Source organism: Argiope bruennichi, chromosome 9 (genome assembly GCF_947563725.1).
Source record: "Argiope bruennichi chromosome 9, qqArgBrue1.1, whole genome shotgun sequence".
Lineage (NCBI taxonomy): Eukaryota > Metazoa > Arthropoda > Arachnida > Araneae > Araneidae > Argiope > Argiope bruennichi.
This window is the reverse complement of record NC_079159.1, coordinates 103,132,707-103,145,896: the sequence shown is the minus strand read 5'-3', so window position 1 is coordinate 103,145,896 and position 13,190 is coordinate 103,132,707. Positions and strand designations below refer to the sequence as shown.

The 13,190-nt window shown below is 31.0% G+C and overlaps 1 protein-coding gene across 1 annotated transcript in view; it reads right to left on the bottom strand.

The window, feature by feature from the left end:
* The window catches only part of LOC129985037 (sodium/potassium-transporting ATPase subunit alpha-2-like), a 217,597-nt gene that overhangs the window by 27,283 nt on the left and 177,124 nt on the right, over positions 1–13,190 (bottom strand). Inside the window, exons 28-31 of the mRNA XM_056094964.1 lie at positions 9,842–9,975; positions 6,534–6,751; positions 4,080–4,181; positions 1,080–1,234 (exon numbers count right to left, since the gene is read on the bottom strand). Coding sequence (XP_055950939.1) covers positions 1,080–1,234; positions 4,080–4,181; positions 6,534–6,751; positions 9,842–9,975 — 609 coding nt within the window. The remainder of the gene's footprint in view (positions 1–1,079; positions 1,235–4,079; positions 4,182–6,533; positions 6,752–9,841; positions 9,976–13,190) is intronic.

Below are 13,190 nucleotides of genomic sequence, written 5' to 3'. Positions count from 1 at the left end.
TTGTGCTTCAAGAATTATGATATTCTGTTAATGTTCCGCATGTACTAGCGATAAAGTCACAAGAGAAATCTAATTTTAAATCAATCGCAGAAGTGCATTGCTTGATATCGATGACTCGTGGATTGTTCAATATTTTAAAAATTATTAGGTTTCCGTGCTTTTTATGTTTATTATGTTTTTGTTTGTAAATAGGTTAATATCAAAATTCTTTACCAAGCCTGATATTTTTTACATTAAATTTTTACAATTTGCAACCACATCAGAATTAACCAATTTTAGCTCCACTGCGAAGTATCGCTGTTTTCATTTTAATTATCATGGATATTATCACAATGTATTTAAAGTAATTGATATATTTGATCATAGCTTGATTTTATTTCATGAAATATTTCCACAGAATGAAACTTTATCAGCAATCTCAGCGATTCAACCGTGAGAGCGTTGATGAATTTATCGGTTTGTTTATAATTCGAATCTCAGGTACAAGAGAATAACCTAAGAGCTGCCATTTTAATTACGATTTTTGTGTATTGTTTTCTCATAATCACGACGATCATAAATCTTTCTTTAAAATTCTGGAGAAATATTTCAGAATATTCTTCGAAAGCACGAATTTTAGATCTTTTAAATCGTGGTCAAATTTTTTGTTTTCTTTAGTCATTAGTTACATCGAACTAAAAAATCGTTCGATAGTTCTAGTTTATTTTTAAGTTGTGCTAAACGGTTCCGACGATTCTCTTGACAGTATTGATCATTTGTCTATGAAATTTCATATTCTCCATCCTAAAGCTATAAGGTGCATGAAAACACTCCTATTACCCGAGATGCGACCACTCTTGTATTGTCCATTCTATGAGCTTCAGTTGTCCCGGATTTTAATTCAATAAAAACAATAAAGATATCAATTAAATTGTTAAATCGAAAACTGGCAACAGAAAACATATGATATGAACAGAGAATATCGGTTCGAAGCATATCGAGTTTCAATCAGCCATTCCCAAAAGGGATAATATTATGCGACAATCGAGGCTCATCAATGTTTTATAAAAAATTATTAACGAATGAAGTGATTAACTTACAATATCAATGCCTATGTTGAGACAAAGAAATGCCTTTGCCATCAGTGGCATCGGAAGTTCAGCAACGATATTCAGAAAGAACGGGAGCATCTCTGGAACATGGGCAGACATGGCTAAAAGCAGCGACTTTTTGATGTTGGTGTACGAGAGGCGACCTAGAAGAAATAGTTAATCTAATCGACATTACAAAGAACGTCACATTTCAAACAAACTGAATTTTATTAACAAAACGACTTGAAAGAAAACTTTTGATGTAATCACAAATCGAATGTTCTCGATTATATTACAGCAAATTACTATATGTATTAGTTTCTCTGATTTCCGTATTAGACATTATTATCATTCAAATTTGTAAACATAAGAACCATATCAAACGGCTTTAGTTTCCACATGTTGTCATGATCAATCCTCAAGGGGAAGTTATTCAAGCCTGATACTCTGAAAACGCATAGAATTGCTTTAGTGGCATTAAGAATAAGAGCTCCTTCAGTGATGCATTTCAAATTCCCTGCAGCGTACGGAAGACTAGTTGGTTTTGAATCTAAATTTGATTATTCCTTTCTGTTAGTATGGAAGCTGTCAAATCTCAGGGTACTAATGTTTAGTTTCAAAGGACATTTTGCAAGAGATGAGTTTGTAAATACAATGTCTATGCGTCATCATTTGAGTCAAATCCTACTGAACGAAAATTAAAAGTTTTATCCAAAAGATTACGGCAAATACTAACAAATAAGACATATGGGAAAAGAATAATATTTGTGAAAATATAGAGCACCAAAGATGAAATATAAAATGATCTCACGCTTTAAAAAATGTATATCACTGTGTTTTCGATCACTATCACAACTTTACTACGAAGCAATGGGACATTTCAAGAAAGAAAAAAATTAACTATTAAATTTGAGAGTTTTAAACAGCAAGATATTATGAAGTATTTTAATATAAAATAATGTTTTTCAATGTTATGGATCAGTCGTTGCAATAATGTGTGCTCAAACTGATTATATAAAAAAGCTTAAGCTTTAAATTTTCTAGTTTTTTTTTTGGTATGTGCAGAATATCCTTTTTATACAGAATTAGTGCTCTATATTTTTGTAATGAATCTTTTTTATTATCTGTTGCAATTTTGCGATAAAATCTTTAGTTCCCAAGATTTGCCATAAGGTACAGTGTGCTTAATCCTAGATAGCTATATTTGGTCACATTACTAAAAGCATATATTATGTTAATAAGAATATAAACTATGAATTGTGTAATGTGGGAGGTAGTTCTATATAGAACGTCCTATACTCCATCCTTAAATCTTTATTTTCACCAGATGATACTTAGTTATCTAGTTTTTGGGAATATTAGGTTATTATAGATCTAAATCCTTGACCTAAAACTCTTAGTTCCTACATAGACAGTATATCCTAGAATAATGTAAAAATTGGTAAAAACTATTGTGAATTATTGTTTTATAATATTGAAAAAATGTAAAATATTAAATTTTTGTTATAATGGTAAATGCATTCTTGTACTACATAATTTCCCAGTAGTGTACAGATTAGTTCCCAGGACTACAAATATTTTCACAATTAATTATAACTACCGTACAGATTATTTGATTATTTTTTCAAATCCATTTGCAAAAATATTGCTTCTTATTTGCCTCGAGATTTGAACTCAGGACTTCAAAATTAATAAACGGTATCTTACGTCATCTTACCCACGGAACTAACAAATCATGAATAATAAATGTAGATTATAACAATGTCAGATTTCGCTCAGTAGGAAGTATCATACACTTTCTCAACTAATTTTGAACAGTATTTTAATTTAAGGGCCTTTTTACAATTTCTAATTAAGAATAAAATTTGATGTCAAAAAGGGGATTTCGTTATCAATCACTATCAATTAAATAAATATTTCGATAACAATTTTTCAAATTAAAAGCGGCTATGATAGTTAACTCAAGCAGTGACTAGAACAGATTGAGGAAGGCCAGAACGAGCAACTCGCTATCTGTTCCTATAAAACAATTGTCTGAACCATTTCTATTGCGTTGAAATCCGTGATCCCTGCTTTTTATTTGAACAAGCGAGGTCTCTAATTCTTCCTTGGAGGAAAGGGAAAAAATGGGCAGTTGCGAAGGAAATTAAAATATCGAAAAATAAGTAATACCCTGTTATATACAGATCGACGAGTAGTTTCGTCATTAATTTTTAATTGAAAACTATACGTGTTACTTTAAAATTCAGAGCATAAAAAGACAAGAGTTAATAAGCTAGAATTCCATAAGAATATATGATAGGAAATACTGACCGACTGAACTGGAAGATGAAACGAAGATGTAGAAACAAAATGGCAATGATGTGTGAAAACTCTTTGTTTGGATATAATTTAGATTGTAAATGAACACATCTATTTTCATGACAACTGCTCAAATTACTATCATTAATTCTTATCAGGGGTATCGCATAAATCGTTAGCTCTTTAGAAAATTCAATTGACATTGTTAGCAGCTATGGCGATTTTTGCAATAAGGGCGGCATCTCAGCATTAAAAAAACTGCTGCATATTCTCCCTGCAGAACTAAAAATGACTAGAGCTAAGAAAAATACCCCTTTAGCCCATATTCGATCATATTTTCCATTTTAATTTTGACTTGTTTATATGTTTATCTCCCTTAATACTCTATATATTGAAGTTTTAATTGCCTTATTTAATGACCTTTTTATTACCTTACAGAGATTTAGACGTAGATTAAAAACTGAACAGTGTTCAGTGTGCATTGCAAATTTCTCTATCAAATGATAAAAAAGTTTTTAAAAAATGTAGTTTTAAGCAATCTATTTCTGGTAAATGTTTCCTTCAAAGAAACTATATGCATTATCTAGTGAAAAAGAAAGTGGATAGTAAATTGTTTGAACTTTATTTACGATCTGGCCTCTTTGATCTGATTAGAGGTGAATTAAAATGTCTGCAAGTTTGAGCGTTTACTTTCAACTCAGTACTTACCCAATTCAATGCCTTTCAAAATACCGGACAAGTTGTTGTCCAGAAGTACCATGTCAGCCGATTCAACTACCGTATCCCTTCCAAAGTTAGCCAGAGCTATACCTAAAAAACAGTATGTAATATGGGAGCATATTATTCAAAAGAAAAAAGTCAAAATGTTTATTTATTAATATCATTATTTTAAGAATTTTTAAAATATGCAAAATAGGCGGATGGTCACAGACATGCTTTTCGGGAATTCAGTAACGAGATTTCCTTAAACAATCCATTTGTCAACATTTTTGATTCTAAAGTAATCAACGCAAATTTTCCTTTTTGAAGATGCTAGTTAAAAATTTAACTTTTGAAAATTCCCCTCATAAAAATAAAAAAAATCTCGTCTTATTACGATATACCATTCAAAGTCCCTCCATGAAGCAATTTACTATATGCTTTCTCTTTTTACATGCATAGCACTTCAACAAATAAATTGTATTCCTTAAGAAGTGATGATGACTATCACTTTGTTAGCTGAATCTCGATTCATTTGAATACATTATCCATCCTTGTTCCTTCAAGAGCAATGGTGGAAGCTAATTTTAGTTCACTTAAATTCAGTTATAATTTTGTTGTAGCACTAAAGCTATTTTGGAATGGATCCATTATTCTGGACTATGCTCTTAAGAGATAGATGACTCATGATCTATTACCCTACTTCCTCAACATTAAATTCCATTCTATTTGGTCTCTATGGACTTAATGTGCATCAGATATACCTGCACAGTGTTTTTTCTATTTTTATTATTATTATTATTTTTATGGAATTGGGTTTTAAAACTAGAACTCTCCCGAATCCGAATTCGCATCGACAGGTCATTATGACACCAGTGCTTGAAAAGAGCCATAAGAAGACGTGATAAGAGGACATTTATCATGTATAAATCAATGTCCTCGGATATATAGCGTTTGGTATTGTACATTCACTTTAACTGTTACTGCGATATGCAAAAGCATGCTCTGTAACATTTCATTAATTTATTAAATACCGCTATGCTCTAGCACCTGTTGATCTGGTATATCTTTAGTCGTGTCTCTTGGGCATATTTCCAGTTTCATGGAATTATTTCCATAATTTGCAGATGAACTTGTAAATGTCACTGTTCTATTTACTTTATTTTTTGCCGCAAGTATTTTTATAAACAGTATTAGGTTTATTCATGATTAAAATCAGTCAGAGGAGTGTTTCCCCCTCGTTTACTTACACAATCTAACACCTTATTTTCTATTCTCCTTTCTTCCACCCCTCTATACATTTTTTGTAGATGGAATAATGCACAGAATTAGGCACTAAGCCCCTCGAAGGTCATGGCAGTCCTTCTCTCGAGAGGATCCTTTCTCCCGACTTTCGAGTCTAAGGACGAAGTATTCAGCCTTTCGTGTTTGATAGTATAATAAAGAAAACTGAGTATGATTTTGTATTATGCGATTCTTTTTGTCGCCTTCAATATAAATCACTCTGTATTAACAAAAATGTACCAAATCATATTAAAAGATATTTAATGTAATTAATATTACAAAATCCTATTGCTTATGTTGTGACAAGATCACTAAAAACCGGAGGCAGAGTCTTGTTTAACATTTAAATTCGCCTCGACTATAAGAAAGGGTGGATTACTAAGATTACTGTGTTTACTATGCATCAAAGCACTCACCTTAAGATTTTTTAAGTAAAGGAAAGCAACTAATAATAAGTTTTCGTATATGATACGTCCAAATGAAAATGGTATTATGGTTCTAGTCATAATTTCAGCTACTAGAATTTAAAGATTTTTATGGCAAATGGACGCGTAATTTAGGATTACCCTGATTTGCAATGTTGCGTTGTTGAATGAAATGTAAATAGACAACGTCTAATAATAGATTTTTTTATATAGACTCAGAGCAAAATAAAAGGTTTTAGATGGACCGTCATTAATGGAATTTATCAGTTCCACCATATGAAAATAATGCTAAGAAGTTTTTCAGTGCGGAGAGAATGTTACACTAATGACTAAGAGCAATTGATCTGTTCGTGGCATGCCATCAATGCTCATGTGAATAGGATCAAAATAATTTCGCCATTATGAAACTGCGCTTCGGGATAAATAATCCCTTGATTGTGAATGACGACTCTATAAACATTTCTACAAACAAAAATGGGTTGACTGTTTCCTGAACCTGTTTGAAATCCATGATGCAGCGTTATTTATTTTGTCCTTTCTATTAGAAACGAGTTTTTACTTACACAGCTCTCACACGCCAGACACATCCTTACATCTATCAGCCCATTCAATGTACATTCCAATCTAGAAATCACCACTACATAGCGTAATACTACTGAACTAATGAACCACTCTAATTATGACATATCTGGTAGTTGTTAAAGAAGCGAATTATTTTCAGCTGCTGAGAGCTGCCTATTGCTAATCTTCTTACCTATATCCGCTTTCTTGATGGACGCAGCTTCACTTATTCCTTCTCCAACGAGAGCGACCGTCTCCCCGCGCCTCTGCAAGGCATCCACTATCATGAATTTCTGATGAGAAGTCACCCTCGTGAAAACTAATTCCGAGTCACTCCCCAGCAGCTTGTCCAGATCTTCGGCTTCCAGGGAGTGAAGTATTTCTCTAGTGATTATTACTGATTTGCATTCCCTGTTCAAGAAATGAAGAAGAGAATCAATGAGGTTCTCATTCAATACATGTGTGCAAGTTTGAGATTTGAACTTGCAACGTTAGGGTTCGTAGCCGAGTAACAAAGCCACTAGACAAAAGTGTACACTCTTCTCCGGAAGTTGAACTCGCAACGTTAGGGTTCGTAGCCGAGTAACAAAGCCACTAGACAAAAGTGTACACTCTTCTCCGGAAGTTGAACTCGCAACGTTAGGGTTCGTAGCCGAGTAACAAAGCCACTAGACAAAAGTGTATACTCTTCTCCGGAAGTTGTTAATTGGCTTATAATGTTACCACCACACATGCTGATCTGGTTTTATATTTGCTAGGGTGAAATGCTGGAAGCAATTTTTTTACCCATTTCCTTATATGCCCACTTCCTTATATTTCCTTATATTTGAAATTTTGTATACTTAAAGACAAGACACTACTTTATTATTTTGCGGAAATTAATGAACTAATCAATTAATTTTAATTCCATATGAGAGGCGCTATCTGGTATTGCATTTGAAGAAATTGTTTTAAACCTAGACCCATGATAGTTAAAATAATGAATTATGGAAAAAAAAATGTTATAATGGTAAAAATTCATTTTTTTATTATGTTGAAAGGTAGAAAATATTCTAAGTAAACAAAATATATATCAAAATAAAACCATAAAAATGCAAAATGAAGAAGACTATAAGAAAATCCCCTGAAGGATTTGACTCTAATTTTGATACAGAACCAACCAGTGCACCAAATTTTATCTATCTAGCTCTTTACGTTTAGTAATTCAGTTGTACTCGGATAGCTGGAAAGACAGACTTCTGAGTAGATTTCGTACAAATTTTGGTAGAAATCTATAATTTGGTTTAATGTCAAAATTTCACTTGTCTGATTCAAAGTGTTTCTGAGTTCATAGACAGATAGATTTAATGCTAAAAAAGAGTTTTCCAAATTTAAAAAGGTCTGAAGATTTATAAAATTCTCAAGTTAATTTTTTTATGATTAAAAAATATGGTGAAAATAAACAGATTGTATACGAGAAAGTGAAAAGATTCTACCCTATTTATTGTAAATTCGATACAAATAGGTATCTATAGGGGTAACTTAATAATTTGTGTTTAGGAACATAAAGGGAAATTAAATACCGTGCTCTAATTCGCTAGGAAATAGTTAATTATTCAAGAGCAAGCCTTCACTCTCCAAATCTCAAAAGAAATTTCTTTATCAATTCTTAAAAAAACAGGCTGATAAATTGACGCTTACGTTTTCGAGAATTATTAATTGATTGCGATCAATTAATCCTTCGCCTTCGAGAATTAATTGATCACTGAATACCTTTTTTTGGTACCGGACGCTACAATGACACTCCACTCCCCATCATTGGAAATTTCGTGAATCCTTTTAAATTTAATTAAAAGATTTGAAACTGCGGCAGCAATTGTAATTTTGTTAAAAGTTCTTTCTCCCTTGGGATATATAATTTATTTTAATATATTATCTTTTCTACTAATACTTAAATCACTCAAAACAACTGCATAGCATTAGGGACTGGACTATTCGCTTATTAATTAATTAATATTTGCCAGCATCTTGGTTTTGTATTCACAAGCAGCATTGAACATATCCAACTTTTTATCACTTTCAATCAACCTTCCCCTTACTGCTTAATTTTTTTAATTAATTAAATGTTAACAAAATAGACAAATAAAATGAATGCGAATTTTTTCAAATTCCGCATCTAAAACATTGGATAGAATTAAATCTCTCTCCTTTCCAGAGTTATCTTTCCTAGAAATCCAGAGTTATCTTTTATAGGTACTATTTATAGTACTTCATTTAAATTTCTAAGTTTATAGTGATTCGAAAATAAGAATCATCATCCTTTTCAGACAATATCTAGATAAGCGATTCATTGCCCTTTTTGTCTCTTTTCGCACGAGATGTGAAAAAGATAAACACCGAGAATAAATTATCTATTCAGAAAATTAATAATGCTTTTAAAAAATAAGAATAAAAAATTACGAAAATGCAACGTAACAACTAAACCAGTCCAATAAAAATTCGAAATGCCCAGATGAAATCTCCATTCGGAGATTAAGATGTGACTAGGGAAGTACCACTCCTTCAGAATGCTCTGGAAACTGGTATTCTGAAAGATGCCTCAGGTACTAAAACAGGAAACAACAACCTGCTTTCTTATTTTTTTATTGTCTTGCGCGACTAGTTAGTTCGCTGGAATTATGGTTGTGAAGAATATTTGAGCTACATCATTTATACGTTACATAAGCTTAATAACTTCCTCAAGAAAGTATTTTTGAACTTCAATTTTTTATAATATATAAATAACTCTTATTATTTTAGAAATCTTACTTGTGTTAACTGCGCAAAAGGTTTTCATAATTTGCTGTCATTCCAACAAGAACGAACGTAAAAAAAATTATTTTTGAAATGATTTCAATTGTTAATGTAGTATCGTTGACCGACAAGCCATCATTTGAGTACTACAGAAATCTCCAAAAGGTAGACACTATCATAAAATGTTATTTTATAGATTACTTCAGCAATTTTATTAATATCTGCTATCCTAACAACACTTGGAATTTACTTTAAAAACTATTTGAATTCCATTATGTATGGTACATTTGTCCAAAAATACGAGTGATCTATTTTACATTTAAATTCTGATTTTGCAAGGTAGTAAATATAGAATAGAGACTTGAGTAGAAAACTCGACATTCCGCTATTGGTTTCGTTCGAAGAATCAAATCAGTGACTACTTGAAATAAAAGCAATCAGATTTAAGACGTGACAATTCAGTATTTTTTTAAATATCAGAATTTCATAAAAAGATCTCATACTGTTTGCCGATTCTTTCGGCAGTTTTTGAAGAACGTAGATGGAACTAAAAAAATATTTTTAAAAAAAGATTTTCTGTTTCCATTTGATGTGCTGAAGAAGAAACTAATTTCAATAGAATAGCAGCTAATGATTTACCTCATGGATTCATAATTTCTCATCATTCTGAGCATCATAAAAAATTGCGAAACCTTTAAAACAGATAACTGTGAAAGCAACTCTACCTACTCTGGATTGATTGACCTTCGAGTCATAATATTTATTTCTTCCACGGTTTTCAGAGCAGGTTCGTCGGCAATAAATCCATACTTTTTTGCAATACCGATAGCTGCTGCATCATGTGCTCCACTTGCCAACACAACCTGTTGGATTAATAATTTTAGGTTAGCATTATCTATATCTATACTTATAATAAAGCTCAACGTGTATGTGTTGGCGCTCTACAAGCCAGACCGTTCGACCTACAGCTACCTAATTTGGCACATGTATACATTGGAGGTCGAGAATGTGCATCTCGGAGCGATTTTTTTAAATATTCAATTAGAATTTTAATAAATTAAAAATTAAGCGAAATTTCGATGTTTTCCCTTATGACTTCCGAAAATATTACAGCACAAAATTGATTTTTGCATCAAATTGAAGTTCAAAAAATACTCCTTTTAATGATACTAATGTTTTAACCTATAAATAATTTTCTATTTTATTGACTTTTTTAAAAAAATAATTTAATCATATTTTTTAACAATTTATTTCTCATAAAATAAAATTTAAGCTGCACGAGCACGTTGCACGCTCAAAATTAGCTTGTTAGCTTTTATCAGCGCGTTGCCATCACGTTGACAAAAATTAAAAATAAAAGATTAAATTAACGTTTATAACAAACTAAGCCAAGAAATGTGTAATTTGAAGTACGTGTCTGTACGAAATAAAATAAATATGAAATGTAATGTCTTCTATAAAAAAATTAAAGTGAGAAAAACTTTTCTGTGACATTTTAAAATAGCTATCTCATTAATTCAATAATTCAGTTTTATTTAAGGCATACAAATATTCATATATGCAGGGTATCCTCTCTAATCAGAGCTGAACAGCTAATTTATAGACCTTTATTAACTAGTGTATATATCTGTTAAGAAAATGGTCTGAATGAAATAAATAATTATATTTTATGTAACTTGAAGTAATGCTCAGATAAATTAGGAATTTTAAATCTTTACATAGATCCTCTATCCTTTGAATAATATTTAACAAATATTCTTAAGACATCAGTATTTTAAATAAAAAGAGCTGTACTCCAATGAACTAAATCCATCATCTAAACTAATTATTTTATGAAATTTAAATATCACTCTTCTATAAAAACTGATTTTATATCACTTTGTCGACTGTCTCAAAGAAGATAAGCCAGGGTTTCAAATTATTATAACTATCGACATTTGAAGAATAAAAATATTCTGTTGAAAAACCTATTATAAGACCAAGTTACATCAAATATTTAATTGAAAATTTTAGCGAGCAATAATACTGGCGAACCAGCTGGTCGCCCAAGGAGGCTAGTTATCAATAAAATTAATAAACAATTAAAAAAATACTTTTTGCATGTTATTTATTTACTAATTATTTTATTTTATAATATAGTTGTAATTGTTTTTTATTTTTATAATTTTTAACAATTTCTTTATAATTTTTATAAATATTATGATATTTTAAACTCAACTTTTTAAAACTTCATATGGCGTTGCTTTCAAGTAGCGAAACTTTAATTCCTTTCACTCATAAAAAGAATCAAACTTTAGTCAAAATGACTCAATTAAACTTAAAATTAAGTTCTGAAAAACAAAAATAGCGAATAATTATGGGGAACAGGCATTTATATAGAATCTGAAAACTTTAGAATAAGAAACGAGAGGGCTGGTTCTTCATATCAGTGGATTATCGGTTAGGGAATGAAAGCTAACTGAAATGATTAGATTTAATGTGGTTTAGGATTCCGCCCTTGTCTAGAAGGAAAACCATCACAAGAATGTGGTGAAATTCCGACCACTGCACCTATTTATCCAATCAATGATTCAATCTCGCAAGACTAAAATAAACTATGCATGTGCTGGAATTGCTATGTAAAATTAAAAAAAAAAAAAAAAAAAAAAAAAAAAAAAAAAAAACGAGAAAAATGAAAATAATGCAAAGGATCTTAAAAAACAAAGCATCCGTACTTATTTTCCGTATTAAAAACAATTTCCGTACTTATAACCATAATCATGAAAGCCACTGCGTTGCCGTTCATAGAATCCCAAGCTTATACCTCTGAATAACTACATCTGGATTTTCATCTCGATAGGTTGAACAGATTGGCCATTATAGGTCCATATATCGGCATTTTTTTAATGACTATCCTGAATATAGTATCTTAATTCTTTCCAGAAGCTTCGGAACTTGTTCAGCACCATGAAACTTTATGTAAGTAGTTGTCGTGGCCGTACGCAATACTGTTTTATATGTAATCAGAAATGCAAGATTTTCAGAACAATTAGTTGTAAAATTTTCAATTTACGAATAGCTTGATATGCCGAATTCTATGGGTAACGCAGCAGGAATACAAGCTTCAGTTTTGTCAGCTAATCTTTCAAAATGCATGTTCTTTATTAACATAAACAACCAATGATTTCGAAATGACAAAACTGACGAAGAACGCTTTGAGGGGCAAGTCTATGTGTTCAGTATTATTTCAGATGCACAGAAAGAAGGGATTGCTTTCAACGTGTATATGAGTCATTACATACACGTGACTTTAAAAAAGGGTATTTGAGGAAGTTAAAAGATAAATTCTGCCTTTCACTTATTAAGAGTTCAATGACTATTTTGCAATTATTTCGGATTTAAAAAACTTCTCTAATCCACTTCCTTCCGTTTCGGAGCAAGATTGTGATAAACAAGATATACTATAAATTATTCTGAAAAACTTCTGTCATCCGTTTTTCTAAATTATTCATTTTGAAATAATTTCGTGTGAAGTTACAACTTCTATCCAAAACCAAATATATGCTGAAAAAAACAAATTAAATCATTTGATAATATTTAAAAGGATTTTCGTAAAAAGACCTTGAAGGATGGAACCTTTATTTTTTTTAAAAAAGTTGAGTTTGTAATTTCAAGAGCTTATAATTTCAGTGAATAACAGTAATTCAAATGTCACTTTCTCGTAAGGAGGAGGAATTTCCTTGTATATTTCATCCTTTAATCCCTTAATAATTCGTCCTAGTGCTGTTTGTGTTGTAAAGTCGGCAACATATTCAACACACGCAACGAAAATTTACTCATTACAATGCTTTCAGTCTTGTTATTAGGAAATATCGAAATTTAAAATACAGAATCAAGACTCAATAATATAATAATGGCTGCACTAGCAACTATTTAATCGTATTGTTGTACGGTCGTTGGTTAGAATTGTTTTATTAATTCCCGGAAATTCTTTTTCAAAATATCGATAGAATTAATATTTCAAGTTATATTATCCCTCTAAATTTTAATCAGGATAATTAAAAAAAATATTTTGAGAGTCTTTCCTTTGTAAAGGAAT